Consider the following 17,143-nt stretch of genomic DNA (forward strand, 5'->3'; position numbering starts at 1 on the left):
GCCTTAATGTATAGCTTTCCTGAGAAACTACAGCTGTCTTGGGACTGCAGTTTTTGCCTGCTTTGGGCCCCAGGCAACTATAAACGCTGGGAGCGAAAAAGGAAACATTTGTGGCAGTTATCTTTAAGAGCACTGGCATCTGCTGGAAGCTGGTCTGGCTTTGGGTGGGTTAGACAAAGTCAAAATGCATGATGGATTTGCACATGGTTCTGCATGGCCTTTCAGGTTAATTCAATTGTTACTATGGTTTATTTGTAACTCATAGTGTGCTGCATGGCTCTCGCTGTGGTAGTGGTGAATTTTCTGTGCAAATTCATATTAAGAAGAAGCTGTGCCCTCATGAGCATGTATTTGAGTTAGTTAAGATGAACAAAATATGGAAAAGGTGAAATTTGTTTTACATGTTGTTTTTGCTCTGTCTAGTTACTCCTTAAGAAATCTTTCCTCTCCCAGCTTTATACTTATCATATACTTGTAAAGCCTGGCATGCAGCCACAGCTGAAATGCAGGAAATACAATTTAGAAACCAGCATTGGTTGAAACCACATTTATATATGTGTATGTATATATATTTTTTAAAAAAATATTTTTTTTTAATTTGTGTATGTGTGTGTGTGTGGCAGGTGGGTTGATATCAAGTACCACTGCTTCCAGAATTACAGTTGTCTGAACTGCAAGGCCAGTAATGCTCAGACACTATCAGGAACACCCTGAGAAAAAAACTGCCTGCTTTTTTACACCAGTAGATCTCAGGTGACTTCAGGTCCACAGTTTGCAGATATTTCCTATTAGAAATAGTCCCTAGTTTCCTTGGAGGCATCCAGGTAGTCTCTTTAAATCCTCAGAGAAACCACCATGATGTCATCATGCAGGGAAAATACTCTTTCAAATCAGTTTAAAGAAACGTGACCTTTCCTTGTATATCCTCTGTCTGTGAAGTCCAGTGTATCGTGTTAAGTCCTGCATCTGTTTCACAAAACTCCTCTTGTAGAAATCAAGGCTCTAAACTGTTGTACTCAGTTCCACAGTTCCAGTTAGAGTGGTCTTTTGTATTTTTGTGGGGGAAAACATTCACCAGCTGAGTAGCCTAAACATGGTTACTTTTCTTTCCTGTCATGGATTGCAGTGCAAGCACACTACCTTTATTTCAGGCAAATATCATTAGACCTATGCTGTCATGTCTTCCTTGGTGACATGAGCCATCTAAAAGATGTCTCCCTCCTTCAGGAGCTTCTGGACTATTTAGATGTCTACCTCGTTGATGAGAGGTTACTGAAAGAATGGAAGTAAAAATATTTTATTAAACTGTATTGCATAGACAGCATCTGCAGTTCTGTGCAAACAAGAAATTTTCATGTCTACTAGAAGTCTGGAGGTGTGTACAAGACCTTGATGGCTTTTTGTTTGTTTGATTTGTTAGGATAAGACTGTGCAAATGCTTGAATTTAAAGAGAGGGAATAAAACAAATAAATACAAATAAAATAAAAGTCCTTTTCCATATGAAGTTAGCCATGTTTTCTTTGCCTTTCCCCTTCTGCATGGCCTCTGCTTTCTTTGTGTACTTGAAGAAAGGGGAATCATAATTACATGAGTCATCACCAGGAAACACACACAATGCTAAAATAATTGAAATTTTTAATTTCCCAGACCATAATCAAAATTGGGGTTTGATAGAAGAATGAACCTCAATCCCATATTTGGCTGCAATGCTCTCGAAAAGAAACAGCAGCCCTGCTTTTTAGATCATTTAAAACCAAACAAAGCAACCCCTCCACACACCAAGAGTTAGAGTTCTATTCAGATATACAGAGTGTGGTGATGTACAAGAGGGCAGGTAATGAACTGAGCTGGACAGACAAAGGCTGTATTGACAATCAAATAAATATATTCTACTTTTTTCTTTTTTCTTTGTTGTTTTTTCCTCCCAAGATCTCTCACATAAAAGTCCAGATAAATATGAATTGTACAGAGTATAGATGTGTAATGATACGTTTGATGCCATGGCTCTCAAAATATTACTCTCAAACATTTTTCCAATATCTCCCTTTATCCCTTTTCTGAAGGTACACTGATCTCAGTAGTTACCTTTTCTGACAAGGACGAAAAATATATGTACAAATATTCCTCGTATGTAAAACAGCTCTTTTATTCCTGGACAAAAAGTATGCTAAAATGAAACTAAAGCTTGAAAGTATGTTTCAATAACTCAAAAATAAATGGTAATAAAGCTGTAATTATCCCCAAAGCTACAAATATAGTAAATAAGTTAAAGTTAGATTTATAACACCTGCAAGTGTATTAAGTATGCAAAAGCAAAACAAAGGCAGCCAAATGACTTTAGCTTCACCCTGTAGTAACACTAAACAAATTTAGTTAGAGAATAATGATGTTTATAGTCCTAGATTCATTTGTTTAAAAAAAACCTTACCTTATTTTTTCCATTTTTTTAAATCTCACTGTGTTATGACTGCATCCATCGCAGAACAGTGAAATCCAGGCAGTACGTGCAGACCTCATCTCATCCTGTGAATAATGCCTCCTGAAAAGGAAAGTGAGACTATTGTTTAATTAAATGTATTAAAGCAGAGGAAAAAAAAAGGCATTTTAAAGGTCTTATTCTTCCATACATAGCATATAGGTTACACATATTTTTAGTTTTCATTACATATTTTGTTAAAAGGTATAGCCTTGAATCATTTAGAATGGTCAGCATTTTTAATTTAAAATTTCTACAAAATAAACTTGTTTCACATAGAAAATGAACAGTGTTCTTGTGATCATGTCTACTTAAGCAGATTTGTTTCTGATTGATAGGATATTAGGCAGGTCAGGTTGGAAGGGCTTGGTGTACACTCAACTATCACTTTTAATAAACAATAATTCCTTTGTCTAGTGTGTCTGCATTTTCTTAATAATTATCCATGGAACGGTTTATTCTCTCTTACATATTGTTAATTCTGAAAATAATTGTGCTGCACTTATTTCTGCACTGACTCAGGTGATTTCCTGATTTTAAGTTGTTAAGAAAAGATTTTTTAAAGCATGGAAATGTTAGTCCTGTTTCCCGGCTTAAGTTTTGGACTCGTGTAAATTTGGAAATCAGTTACAAAATAGATTATTTTCATTCATATGAGTAATGAAATTATATTTCTTTTTCTAAATAAACTGGAAAGTTGGAATTTCCCGCAGATTCTGGGCTCCTGTTAGGCAGATCTGAGGTGACAGTGACTGGGGAAGAGGAGCAGTGGTTTAGATATGAAGCTATTTTTGTTTGCTTTGAACTGAACAACTTCATTTATCAAGTGCCTGGTACCAGCTAGATGAGAATGATTCATGTGCCATGGTCAGTGGCTGAACTTGGGCTACCTGAAGATATTGCATAGAGCATTTGCATTAAGTAGATGTATTTTAATAAAGAGCAACGTGCTCTCTGGAGGCAGCTTTGAGGTGGAGTGGCTCATCTTTAATGACTGGAGAGCTGAGATGAATGCTCTCCATCTCTTAACTGGGATGCTCCAGTAAAGTCTCCTACCTGTACTGTGTCATCTTGAGATTTTCAAACTCCATTTTTGCAAATAAAGCAAAGCAAAAGATTCAATATTATTGTTCAAGCCTTAGTTCTCTCTGCTTTTAGTTCTGTGATTGCCTATGCTCTTTGTCCTTACCAAGGCATATACATAGATTTCTCTCTAAAACCAAACGTTTTAGTAAACTGTGTGGCCTTAAAGGATTTTCCAGACACTCGCTGTGTTAGCTGAACTTGATGAATGATAAAAATTTCTCTAAATTGTAGTTTACTGTCTCGTGCTTCTGTGACACCGATGGCTGCTGTGCATCACAAAGCCAAGTGGCAGGAAGTGCAGCTTCTGCCACACGACCAGGAGAGGTGACCTAACACTTCTGGTGGTAAGCAGGTCTCATCTCTAAACCAGACCTGGACAAGTGTCTGTGGGCTTAATTTCTGGACAGACTTAATGCCTCCATGGTTGAGAGGAGAGTTTCTTACCTCTTCAGGTTCACAGGCCCATCTAACAGAACAGCGGTAAGACTGGCTCCCAGTCCATGTGTATTCTGGTCCAGGAGGCACAACAAGCCTGTTAATGCCCTTCTTTAAGTGTGGATAAAGTACATTTCTGCTGCAGTGTCGTTCATTCACAAGTGGAACGCATGGATTTGAAAATCTATTTGTTGTACCTGAGGAAACAATTGTGTTTTGTGCTTCTCCGTGTCTGTGTGGACAGCCAACTATCGGGAACATTTTAGAACCTCATTGGAAGAGGTCCAGAGTTTTTCTAAGTACATTGTTTATGGTTTGTTTCAGATTATCAATTATGTCTCAAATAAAAAGCTCACTGCAGATGATCATTGTACTGTACTTTGAACTCATTTAACTCAGCATTATTTACAGAATATTTATCTTGGTTATGGCAGTTTTTGTCACACAGCGATATTACTTTTCCATTTTATACTGCATGTGACCACCACATAAGTTTGATAATAAATGTTGGGAAATAAAAAACAGAGTAAGTGCCTCAGTATGATAGCAATTCTCATGTGACGGGAAATAATGTCATAAACTTCAAATTACCTTTTAAATAAATGTTTATGTCCAACCCATCCATTAGATCATAGCCTGAAGGGTCAGGAGGATCATTTCTTCATCTTTCACTGTGTGCATTACGGTTGCTTTTTTAGGTGTAAATGATGTTTTTAAATGAAGAACGGCACTCAAACTATACACAAACAATGGCTAGACATTACTGAGTCACAGTACAGCAGAAATAGCCTCAGCCACTTTGCTAAATATAGAAGTGCAGCAGTAAATTGAATTCATTCTTAGAAAATATTTTTAATGGTGTGAGTGCTGAGATGATACAGAAATACAGCTCGTGTCATTCTCACAGTTTGAAGCTTTGACATTTTAGTCAAACTTGAATTCTAGTTGTGGTTTGGTAAATGGCTGATTTGCAAAATGCTTATGGGAGTCAAGATTTTGGAGAGCAGGGCAGAGAAGTGTACAGATAACAGATATTGTACTAATGAGGGTCTGAGCCATCTAGGGCTTTGTGCATTTGTGAAGAGATACCACTCAGTAAGTGCCCAGAGATGATGTGTCCCTGAGAGCACCCAGTGTAATATATCTCACATGCTGAGACCTCACTACTCGCAGTGCCTCTCGTAGGAAGGGAACACTGAGGACCATCTCAAGAATGAAGCAAACTCAAATCCCACATTTAGACATTTCTCCGCTTTGAGCTGGACATCCCTACTCCATATGTCCTGGAGGAGCCCATATGGCTCCCCAAAACACTCAATGCATCAAAGATTTTATATGTAGTGGTCTTAACCATGTTACCCCTACAGCACCAGGCTAGAAACCCAACTAGGAGCTGGAATGGTTGGAATAACGGAGAGGTGACTTTGGAGAAGCAGAAGCTGCAGTTGTCCTGAGACTGCTGGTGTGTGTGTAGGGATGGAGCAGGTTCCTCAGACAGGCCTGGACTGGCTGGGATGGGGGAAGGAAGAGCTGTCAAAGGCTGTTAGACCAATCTGGAAATAAATTTGAACAAAAAACTTCTGTTTACGGGCAGGGGAAAACCCATTGTCATGGAGATTTAAGACACCAATCAAGAAATTCAGTGGTGTTTTTGCTTCAGCTATGATTTGACCTTCCTGTTTACATTAAACATTTTTTATGGCAGAGCGCAGTGACGTGGTTGCTTTGTTTGAGGTACTTGACAGTTACGGCAGTTCAGGGAATAATTGTTTTGGTTCTATATATGTCAGGAAAGAAATATGTTAATATTTGAGAACAGGTTACTTTTTTTTTAAAAAAGCCTTTTTATGTTTGTTATGTTTCTCAACTTCTTCCACAAGGACCACGAACACAATAAACTTAATTTTAAAACAACATTTCTTAGTAACATGCCCAAAAAATTCTTTTTAGTTAGGGGTTAATCTACTCTAGAACCAGTTTGCTATAATATTGCTTTTTTTGTCGTTATAATTTGTGTAAAAATGGTATATTAATTTCTTAGAGTTCACTTGATCTTGATTCTTTTTTGTTAGCAGAGATCTGTAATCCTTTCCACAGTAACCACTTGTAAAAGCAGAGGATTATGACTTGAGGCAGGATATGAACAGCAGGAACAGATCAACCTAAAACCAAAGATCCTGTTTCAGTACAAATGCTATTGTTAGCACAGAGTTGGGGTGAGTCAAGTGGTAGGATGTCTATTAGAATATAATAAATTCGTATCAGCGCCACATGGCATGCTAGCCAGAAGACACATCCTTCTAGCAGTTATGTGATGGACCTCATATTTTTATACCTTTACTTATTATACTTTTCCTTAGTCCAGTAAACCATTCACTCTGAGAATGGCTGATATCTAAACATCTGAACAGCTTTTTGGTTTTCTGTAGATTTATTTTTCTGTCTAAAAAGTTTCCTCTCTGTTATACTTTTCCCAAAATCTGCTAAAAGCAGGGATTTGAAACTACACTACTACAAGGTCATTCAGAGGTTAGTGATAGCCAGTGTGGACTATTGCTATCTTTTTTTATGATGTATGTGATCCTTCAGAGAAAAGGAGAAAGAGAGGTTTTTTATTTTGTTCCTGTATTTAAAACCAAGAAATACAATAACATTTTTCCTTTACTAAAAAGTCTTGCTTTTAACACTGATAGTTTAAACACTGATAGTTTAAACAACCTAACATCAATACACATGACTCAATATATTTCTAAAGTTTAATTTTTTTCCTAGTATTTTTCATGTTAAGGTTAGTAGGAAGTAAGGAAGGCACCAAGCAACAAAATGCATGCTAGTCAAGTGTGGAAAAAGCCTACTTTTTGTAAAAATTAGAAAAATTCTTACGTGGCATAGACAAAATTAGTAAATATACAAAATGCAGTGATGGAGTCAGGTGCCAGTTTCACTCAGAACAATCTGTACTGTTATTCCAACAACTGACACCACATACAAGTAGTAATCTGTGCTTCCCAAGCTTCTATTGACTGTATTTTTTGTAGTAGACAGTGGAATATATCCTGCTTATATATGATACATATTTTGTCTCAGTGTATATTAGTTTATACATGCACATATATATATATATATATATATATATATAAAATGTACTTTACACCATCAAATAGTAAAATTCCACATAAGCATCTCTAATGGCAAGTCAAACAGAAGCTCTGGTGGAAAAAATGTTTGAAGGGGTCTTTAATCATTGTCATGTGGTGACAAGAAGAGACTCAATGTGGTGGTTTCAGTGAGTTTGTTTTAATGCTTGCTGCTGCATGGATTAGGATCTCTCTTCAGTGTCCTGAAGTTAGCAAGGTTTAAAAAAAACCCCAAACATAGTCTTAAGTTGTATTTCTAACTCCTGTCTGAAAAGAAGATTTTATTGCTCTTGATAAATAATGGTTTTCAGATCACCCTACTGATGGCACTTGGGCTGCAACTATATTATCAATGAATAAGAAAACAAAAGCCCTGGCATTTCAACAGTATGAATTCTTCAGACTGTGTTATTTTGTTAGCCTGAGGCAAGAGACTGTGCTCTTAGTACTCGTCTGTGAAGAATGAGTAATCTGAGACAAATGTGTAACCACACCGTGTGTGCAATATGTCCACATACTGTAGGCTCCCTGGTCTCACTGTGTGCCACAGGCAGCCAAGTATCTCTCATGGACAATAGTCATATGTTAAAAAATGATAATTTTATTTTAATGCCTGTGATTTCACCACACTAGCTGATTCTAAAAGCATTATAACATGATGGTGTAACCGTGGGTCTGTTTATTCTGTTAGAAGCAGAATTTCGTGCTGTAAGGATTTGGTTTCACCGGCAGGATTTTTTGTTACCTAACCAGAATTCTGTATTTGTGCATGAATTCTATGCATGAGAGCAACTGAAAATACGTATTCCCAGTGCTTTCTATTTCGGTGTTTTAACATAACTTGCATTAGTGTGTGTGTGATAGCTTGAATTTTCTTTCTTCGCCAAAGCTGCTTAAACAATACAATGACAGATTTCTGCTTTTATTCTTCGTTAATGTCATTCTTCATCCTCCCTGCCCCACATCAAGGAGGAAGTGTTGCGAGTTTGCTATTTTAATGAAGAGAAATGAGGCATCTATCAACTAGGATTTACACTGGAGAGAACATCAATTCAGTTGCCTTGAGCTTGCTGAGTTTGCATATCCAGGGCCAGGCAGTGCTCTCAATTACTCCCGTGCAACCCCATTACCTTCAGGAGGTTGCACCGTTCAAAAGTGGCTTTGCAGAACGCAGGGTGATATTGGGGGGGGAAGAAAACCATGTGTTAGAGAAGTCAAGCTCCAAAATATGGGTTTTGGTTATCTATAGGGAGATGTGCATGCAGCCGTAATTGCACTTATGAAAGGTTGGGGTAGTCATCACGTAGTAATTTCATTGAGCGTCTCTTTGTAGCTGTGCCTAACAGAACAGACAGCCTCCCAAAAATTACTGCAGTGAGGGGGAAAACACTTCCAGCCCTGGAAACATATTGTAAATCATATGTCTTTAGTAGACTCTATCCTGTAATTACTCTTAACCGTAGGTTGTTTCCTCCTCTCTCTCTCTCTCTCCAGGAGCTATGCCGCCAGCGCATGGCAGTGAAAACATCTGATCGCCCGGAGCCCCTCCACTCCTCCCGAATAAACAGCGTTTCTTCTCAGTTCAGCGATGGGCCCATTCCCAGCCCCTCGGCCCGGAGCAGCACATCGTCCTGGTGTGAGGAGCCGGTCCAGTCCAACATGGACATCTCCACCGGTCACATGATCCTGGTAAGGCACTTCTGTCTTCGTGGCACGAGCAACTTCGTCAGAATTTTGGGTACCTGCTCAGCTTTTGGAAAGAGAGAGCTTTTAAAGGAAGGAAAGATGTCTTTTCAGAGGTAGAAAATATTTCTGAGCGTCGCTGGTAGTCTTAGCTTTGTAGAGTTAAAACTAAAGGCATTTTTATTTACATTTCTCTTTTTTTATATCTTTTTTTTTTCCTTTTTGGGGAATATTCTTTTATATTAATCATACAAATTGTTTCCATGCTTACTTTAAAAACGAGAAGCTCTGTGGTGTCCTTTGGTCCTATTAATTTATGTTTACCTCAGCTTGGACAATTGAAGAAAATTGGCAAATTTCTTACTTTTTCTTGCTTTTTCTCGTGTATCTTCAGTGTTCAGAGGTATCTGAGCTGAGAAGGCAACAGAAGATTAGTGATACGGAGCAATTTGCTTCTGTTACCCTTAGAAAAGGGATCTGAATTTTAGCCTTGCTTGGATTTTTTTTTTGTCCTTGGCTAAATGTCTTCCAGGCTGGATTTCTCCTATGTTTGAAATGATCCAAATACATTCTATTGATGGAGTTTGTGTTGGAAAACTTGGGTTCCAAACACAGCTTGAGACCAGTATCAGTGTAAAAGATGGACATAATGAAGAGTTTTTTGCATGTAAGAGTCAGAGTCCAGTGGACTGGTGGAGCTTGTTTCTGTCCTGCTGGGAGAGCTGTAGAGTAATCCTCCATTTTTTGTGCCTTATTTTCATCCTTCTTTAAATATTTACTGTCTTTCTAGAGTGCATTGAAATAGCTGAGTAGAAATTAGGTGATGGTGAAGAACCTGATCTGAAGTCAGATGTTATTTTGCTTTCTCTCTTTTAAATTACTATATTCTCAGATATTTTTCAAGTTCTTTTAAGCCAACCTCACATAATGGAGAAAAGAATGAAAGCTGGCAAAACCCAATGAGCTAATTTGACCTCAAACAAGTTACTGACCTCCTCCAGCCTTGATCAGGTCAGCTATAAAACTGAGTAAAAGCAGGGCAGGATTGTAAACCAGATGCTTCCTCAGAGTATGTCATCCTGAGTAAATATTTCTCTGCCTATCCCCCTTCAAAAAGGAGTTAATTATTTATTATGTTAATATCTGGTAGGCAAGTGCAGTTTGGAAGGGTTGGTCCCATAACAGAAGATCATTTGTTATGGTTTTTACTGTTCCACTTTTGCCTAACCAGAACTAAAATTCACTTGGTTTCCTTTTATGGTTAACTAAAATTCTTGGGAGAAGGCAAAAAAACCAAAAGTCTTCAGTTGCCCAACTTCAAAATAAGTACAAATTCTGAGGAAGGTTTGAATGGTTCTGAGGCAATATATTTGTATGGTAATAAAAGCAAAAATTCCCGTGTAAATGGAAATATGCATTTAATATTTGCAAACAGTTTCAACTACTTTAAATTGAGCAAAATTGTTTTCAGTGATATTATTGGGAAACATAAAAAAAATCATCACAAAATCACACTTAAAGAAGAGAAAGTTGCATATGGGAACCACTTACTCTGTCTCTTAGGATTTCTGCAAAATTGCGAGAGAGAATTGTCTTCATATGGCAATAAATAAACTTTAAAAATAGTCAGATTGATCAAGATCACTGTTGTGGTGTTCAGTGTCCATAATTCAGTCAATCCTGTTTAACCCTGGATGAACCCATACATGTGTTAGCTATCTAACAGCATATGTTATATCTTAGATGGTGAGGGTTCAAAGAAGAGTAAAGAAATGCTGTAGTGTCTTGAGAGTACAAACCACACAGAGAGAGTAAAAACATTTAATTTTTTTAGTCTAACCTGAACAAACAAAAATCAGTGATTCAGGGGAGTCTGCCTACGTGCTTTGACATATAGGATGAGGAAAAAATGTTCCTAATGGATGCAGATGATACAATTAGGAAGAAAATATGGGTTAGCATCAAAAGGATGCATTTAGCTTTGCTATTAGGACAAGCCCAAGAGGAGACAGTGGGACATTTACTTAAGAAAATAATTAAACCATAAATACAAGATTTGCTGAAGGCAAAGCTGGGTTAGGTTCACGTGGAAGATCAGCGTCTCTCAGCTACAGCACAGAAGCAGATGATTGGACTTGATCAGAAATGCTCATGTTCTGTGTCACTGTGGGTCACACTGAAACCAGGGAGCTGACCCAATTTATGTCTTGCTTAAAAATAAATGCACATATCTGTAATATCTTATTTACCTGAATTTTTCCCCCTCTGGAGATGCTGTGGCTTGTTGGACCTCAGAGTAGAAGCAGCTTGAGAGAGGTGAGCTCTTCCTCTCCTTGCCTTGCAGATACAAGCGGAGGAGAGTGAGGGGCCACTTTGCGACTTTTATACCATTCAATACAAGATATTTTTCAGTTCTTCTCATTTCCTGCTGCCACAATCCTCTTATCTTTTAAATTTTGTAGATATTTTCTGTGAAAAATATCTCAGTGCCTAAAAAAGCAATGAGAAATATTAGCAAGGGGCCAAGTAAGAATGGCAAATACCCTCTGCTTTTCAGGGTAAATGCACTTACAGGTCTGTAAATGTGTTTTTCAACTCCACAGTGTGCAGTGAAGGAGCAGTTAGCTGAGCTAAAGCTCCTCAGTCTTTATTGTTCGTAGGTGCCAGGATCTCCCTAGAGAAAATAAAACAATGGATTACTGTATAGAGTGGCAGCAGGAAATATTTTATTTTGATTTATAAACAGAATAAAACTTTAATGAAAATAGCCTAGAAGTGTGTCTGTGACTGCTGAATGACTCCATGTAATCTTGCTCAGAGGTAGTGTTGGTCAGAAATATTTCTGTAAAGCTGTTTAATTTGCTGGAAAATGCTATCAGTCATACCTAAAGTGGTATTTAAGTCACCTCAGCTTTGGGATTGTTGGAACTTGTGGTTGACCACAGGTACTGTTTCCTTGGAGGACTTGCCACGTGTGGTTAGCCCATTGTTTATCCTGCTCGAGGTCTGGAGAAACCAGGAATTTTTCCAATCCTGTGGCTGTGAGGCAGTCTCCTCACTTAGTCTGAAACCAGCTTTCAAGGAGAAAAATCCTGCATTTCTGCTGCTTCCCTGTGCAGGAAAGGCGATGTCTTTGCACTACTGACAGCACCGTGAGGTGGTTTGAGCTGTTGGCAGGAGGAAGCAGGGAGGGCTCAGGAGGCCCAGAAGGACAGCGATAACAACATTCAGAGCTTTTTTTTTTCCTTTTCACTGTCTTTTTCATCACATTTATAACAGGAGGGTGGTGCATATGGCACATTTTGATTCTGTCTTTCTAAAAAATCCAAGCAGTTTGGAAAGTGTAATTAGAGGAGCACGTTTTATGCCGTCATGTTTGTGGCGCTGACTGGCTGGTTTCTGCAGGAGCAACAACACAGAATGCATGCCCTCATTTTAGTCACCATTGGTTTTGAAAGAAAACATTTTACAGAAGGTCACAGCAAGGGAAAGCATAGGAACTTAGAATTAGATTTCCACCCACTTTATTCTCCTGTGTACATCTATATTTCAGGTGACAAGAGAAGTTCTGGTAAGGGGCAAGACTTCATTTGCAGCCCAGCAAGAAAACTAGAAGGGTTTTAAAAGTGTCTAGGAGAGATTTGGTCTCCCTAACTTGGGCTCCTATCTTATTCCTATATTTTAGGCACTTAATGAAGTGTTGGTGTTGACTTGAGTCCGTAAATTCTCTTCCTAGTTGGTGAAGTCAGTGGGTGTCTATGAAGGTCTCCAGAGAATTAGGTAGAGAATGGATTTCTCTTGAAACGCCTCCTTTGTGCCTGCACCATCCAGTTTATGTCTGCAGCTTGGGTGAAGGAATCTCTTCTCTGTGCTGTAGCACAAGTTCAGCACCTAAGTTAGGTGGATTAGATCCTACATCTGCTTCATGTATTACCCTGCTTGTTTGATTAAAATAATTATAATCTTTTATGAGGTTCTAAATGAAGAACAGTACTGCAAGGAGGGAGTGTAGGCTTTTGATGATAACATTATGAGGTTGTTATCTGAATACTGTATAGAAGAGGGAATTTGCAGAAGCAGAAGCGATTTTCTGTGTTGTGCTGTTTTTTTCCTCGTAGAGAGAGATGTGCAAAATTTGAAGCATTATACATAAATTAGGATTTTGAAAGTGTGAATTTATGGAAGGTCTTTTTCAATACTTTTTTAAGCTGTCTCTGGGGAGTCTTGTCCCAGAGGGTATTAAGCTGCTGCATGTATAGGAAATAATAATAATAATCTGTGATGGTTTGTGGTGCTGTACTTTTCAGAAGAAGAAAATTTTGTACCTGGGCTGAATGAGGCAGTGGGAACAAATGAACTACATCTTGAAACCCAGGGCCTTGCACCTAAAGTGTGTAAGTCCACTTGATCCCCTTGTGTTTGGCAATATGCCTGCAAACCCAGAAGGACTTTCCCCATGGAGAAGTGAAGGATGGCCTCACATGAGAACTTGGAGTCAAGGTTCTGGGACAGGTTGTGTCCCAAAAGGTGACACAGCCTGAGCTGGGGACATGGGGTAGAGACTTGCTGCTGCAAAACCAGACAAAGCCCAGATGTTGAATGTTGCATCCATTTTAGTTTTGATGCTGAATCAATGGCAGGATTTCTGTAGGACTGGAAAGGGTAACAAGGAGGGAATAGTTTCCAAGGTTGAACTTGGGGGTTTTTTTATAGCATTGGTATTCCGTAGTCTCTGAATAGTAACTTCTTGAATGTTTCTAAGCAATTTCCCCTCACTCTTAGTTTTTAAAATGAACTCTGTTTTAAATGAACTCTATGGGGTAGCAGCTGTAGATTTTCTTTTAATTGAATATGGAAAAATGGAGAACTGAGTGACTGAAGACACACTCCAACAAGAAAAAATATTTGTTAAATCCTGCACCACATCTTGCTGAAATTCCTTGATTTTATTCTTAAAGCTACAATAAAATTGGGAGCAAAGACACCCAAACACACTTCTCTAAATAAAGAGAGAAGCTCCAGCATGTGAGGACCAGTAGCACTGTGCTAGATGCAGGTGTACTTTCCACCTTGACCTTAATCCATAAACACACTGAACATTTCCTGAGCATGATGCAGGGCATGAGTGCAGTGCACTGCCCAGGGACATGTGCTGCAGGGGTAATTAATGCTGGCAAGGACAAAAGTGAGGAGTGCAGGTATGGAAAACAAGGTCTTTGCCACAATCATTTGCTTGATTATTTGGTAGGTTTTAATATTTTTTCCTTTTTCCACCATTTCCTTCTACCAGCATTAGTTTCTGTTTAGGCATTTCAAGACTATAAATACCCTGTTTAAAAAAAGCTTAGAACTTAGAAAATGAAGAAAAAAATCCTCCCTCACATGGGAAGGGAGACAAGTCAGTGGCAACATTTAGCTAAAGGCATAAACTCCTTACACATGTGCTAAGTGGATCTAAATCCCAACTTACCTTTCAGCTGTGCCAGTATAAATAGTTGTAGAAGTCTTACCAAATTAAGTCCCAAGAAGGCTTTGGCCCTAAAGGCCATTTCATCATGAATAGTTGGACAAGAGGAGTCACAAGGGAAAAAGCTGTTGTGTATCACATTACTCAGTGACAAGATAGCCAATATCCAAAAAAGACATAAATACTGTGGATGGGAAAATCTTTACCCGTCTCTTCCCCAAGTTGTCCTGCTTTTAGGGACAAGTGGAGCTGGTTGCCTCCTGAAAGATCTGCTGATGAAATAGGTTTATCCCTTCATTTTAAGTGGGTTTTTTTCCCTCCTTAAATGTTTAAGTTGTTTTGAAACATTTACTTGTGTTTGTTTAAAGCCAGGACTTGAGATATAGGAACACAGAAAAGCTGCAAAAAAAAGTGAAACAAATTTCCTGGCATATGAAAACAGTTCTACTAATAGAGCCATAAATCTAATAAATGGATGTATGTACTACATAGATTTCATCAGTAAAACTCAGAAAAAATATTCATGAACAGGTTACCCTTTGATTCTTCTATTTTTATTTGTTTCATAATAAGGTGCCTCCCTTTTTCTGTATTAATTTTGTTGAATAGGCCTTGGGAAATAATGACAATTGAAGAGTCAGTATTAAATTGAGAAAAACCTTTCTCTTGAACATGGTATGAAATTGATTTCAAAATCTCTTTTTTCCCTAAATTCTTCCCTGCCGGTTATTTTCCCCAAATGTTTTCATGATTAGAAATAACTCGACTAATTTCTGTGACTACATCTTGGTCTGTCGTTTGACTGCAAAGTGTTTATTCCAGCTTTGTTTAAGCTGCTTTGGTTGAACACTTTTTAGCCAACTTATATCATTCCCTAAGGCTTTTAGTAGAAAGATGAAGAAAACATTTCTAATAATATTCTGGAGTACTAATTTTAAAAGGGTTACACTGGGAGAAATACATGACACGAAACTAGGTTATGCAACTTTGTGCACCAAGTAAAAAGAAAGGATCATTGTCATGGGTGAAACAAAACTTAGTGGCTATCTGGACTTTTTTTCTATTTCTCCCAGCTTTGTTCCATTTCTAGAGAATATCCAAGTAATATCAAGGCAAGATAAGCATCAACTGTAGCAAGTAGCAAGAGATGCTCACAGTAGTTTAATGAAAAAGATCTGGGTTTTGAGACTTCAGATTGAATACAAGGGATGTTACTGGATCCTCAGCTGCTTCTGAGAGTCTCGTGGAACATGGAGTCTCATGGAGTGTCAGAAACCAGAGATAAACACTCATCCAGGAGATCTTGTCTTTTGGCTCCAAATGCATCCTCAGTAATAAAGTGCTCTTTGCTGTACATGTCCTATTGTGCGTGCTCACATCATGCACTAAGTCCTTGATACCTCATCTTAGCAGATGTAGCAGTTAATCATATTTTGGGTCTCACAGGTAGAAAGGCCTGTTTAGGAAGAAAAGTATACTAGAAAGAGGGTGGTTCAGGAAGACTTCTCAGGCAGGAGACCCAAGATGATATCAAATGTCACAGAGTATTTCTGAGCTGGTGGCAGAGTTCAGATGTTATGAGTTTGGACTCGCTGTGGGGTGAAGAATTGGTTCACACAGGTTGCAAGACATGGTGCACTGCTAGATCAGATGACGTGTGGTAAATGGGACTACAACTTCAAAGCTTTTCAAAACAGTTAAGAGTTCAGGGTGAAATTGGGACTTGCTTCATGGTTCTTCCAAAGAAGGAACATCATACTGGCACTGTGTTTTTGCAGTGTTGTACCTGTTGCAGTTTAAGATGTGCAGGAGAACTCCAGCAGTATTTTGAAGAGCTCTTTCTCTTCATGTGGGCTGCACCAGCAGAAGTTATTGGAAGTGGTCTGATTTAAGATGCTATTTGTAATGAAGACAGTTTAATCCCTCCACTGAGTTGACAAAGTCTGGTTATGCTCATCTTCAGGGCAAGATAAAAAAACTTATACTTTGTTTTCTGCAACTCCTTCTGGGATTAGGCCACAATTTGGCAGTGTTTTCTAAGTAAAGTAACAGAATTTGGGTGGTATTTGGAAAATTTGATGTGTAGGACACAGACAAAATGCTCCTGTGATCATTAAATTTTGCATACGCACCCACAACGCAGCTGTGGAAACATTTTTAAATAAGGAGACAAACATTAAAATAATCTGTGAGGTTCACTTGTGGATGACATAGTATTTGCTGTTCCATAAAGGAGAACTGTGTTACTTTTTGGTCAAAACCAGATAAAGTCTTCTACTCTTAAATATTGCATCCCTACCCCAGTACATCTTTATAAAAAACATAATTTTACTACGAATTTTCCTTCTTTCTGTAACTCTCCTTTTGTTTCAGACTAGAGTAATATCTTATTTTTTTTCTAGTTGGCAGCTCTCCCTTAATGCTGTCATGTCTCCCTTATCCTCTTCTCCTAAAGTCATGAGCTAATGTGGCTTTAGGTTGCCAAGCTGGCCAGGAAAACCCTATTCATAGCAAGGGAGAATTATGAGTTGCCTCTTGTTGCTGGCTGCTTGTTGGGCCTTTGCATTGAACTAAGAATAGAATGGAGGGGTGACAAACTGCTCACAAGCATCACCTCCTCCAATAGCACCTGCTATTGCTCTGGGAATTATTCTCTGCCCTTTTCTTTCTGGAATGACTGTGACGGCTGGTGTCCGGGTCCAAAAATGTTTCTATCTTCAGTCTGGTTAGTAGTAGATCCATTAATATCTGTTGAAGATGGTTGGTTTCTGGATTTGACCCATCTATAAAAAGTATATCTCTGACAGTATCACAACTCTGTTATTTTTAAGATGGCTTATGTGAAGATTTGCCTGCTT

General features: G+C 38.4%; 1 protein-coding gene across 1 annotated transcript in view; it reads left to right on the forward strand.

Moving 5' to 3' along the window:
* The window catches only part of PTPRN2 (protein tyrosine phosphatase receptor type N2), a 643,008-nt gene that overhangs the window by 547,768 nt on the left and 78,097 nt on the right, over positions 1-17,143 (forward strand). The window contains exon 14 of the mRNA XM_051812861.1: positions 8,630-8,824. Coding sequence (XP_051668821.1) covers positions 8,630-8,824 — 195 coding nt within the window. The remainder of the gene's footprint in view (positions 1-8,629; positions 8,825-17,143) is intronic.

This window comes from Manacus candei, unplaced genomic scaffold (genome assembly GCF_025592945.1).
Source record: "Manacus candei isolate 608988 ecotype Guabito, Panama unplaced genomic scaffold, ASM2559294v1 h1tg000089l, whole genome shotgun sequence".
NCBI lineage: Eukaryota > Metazoa > Chordata > Aves > Passeriformes > Pipridae > Manacus > Manacus candei.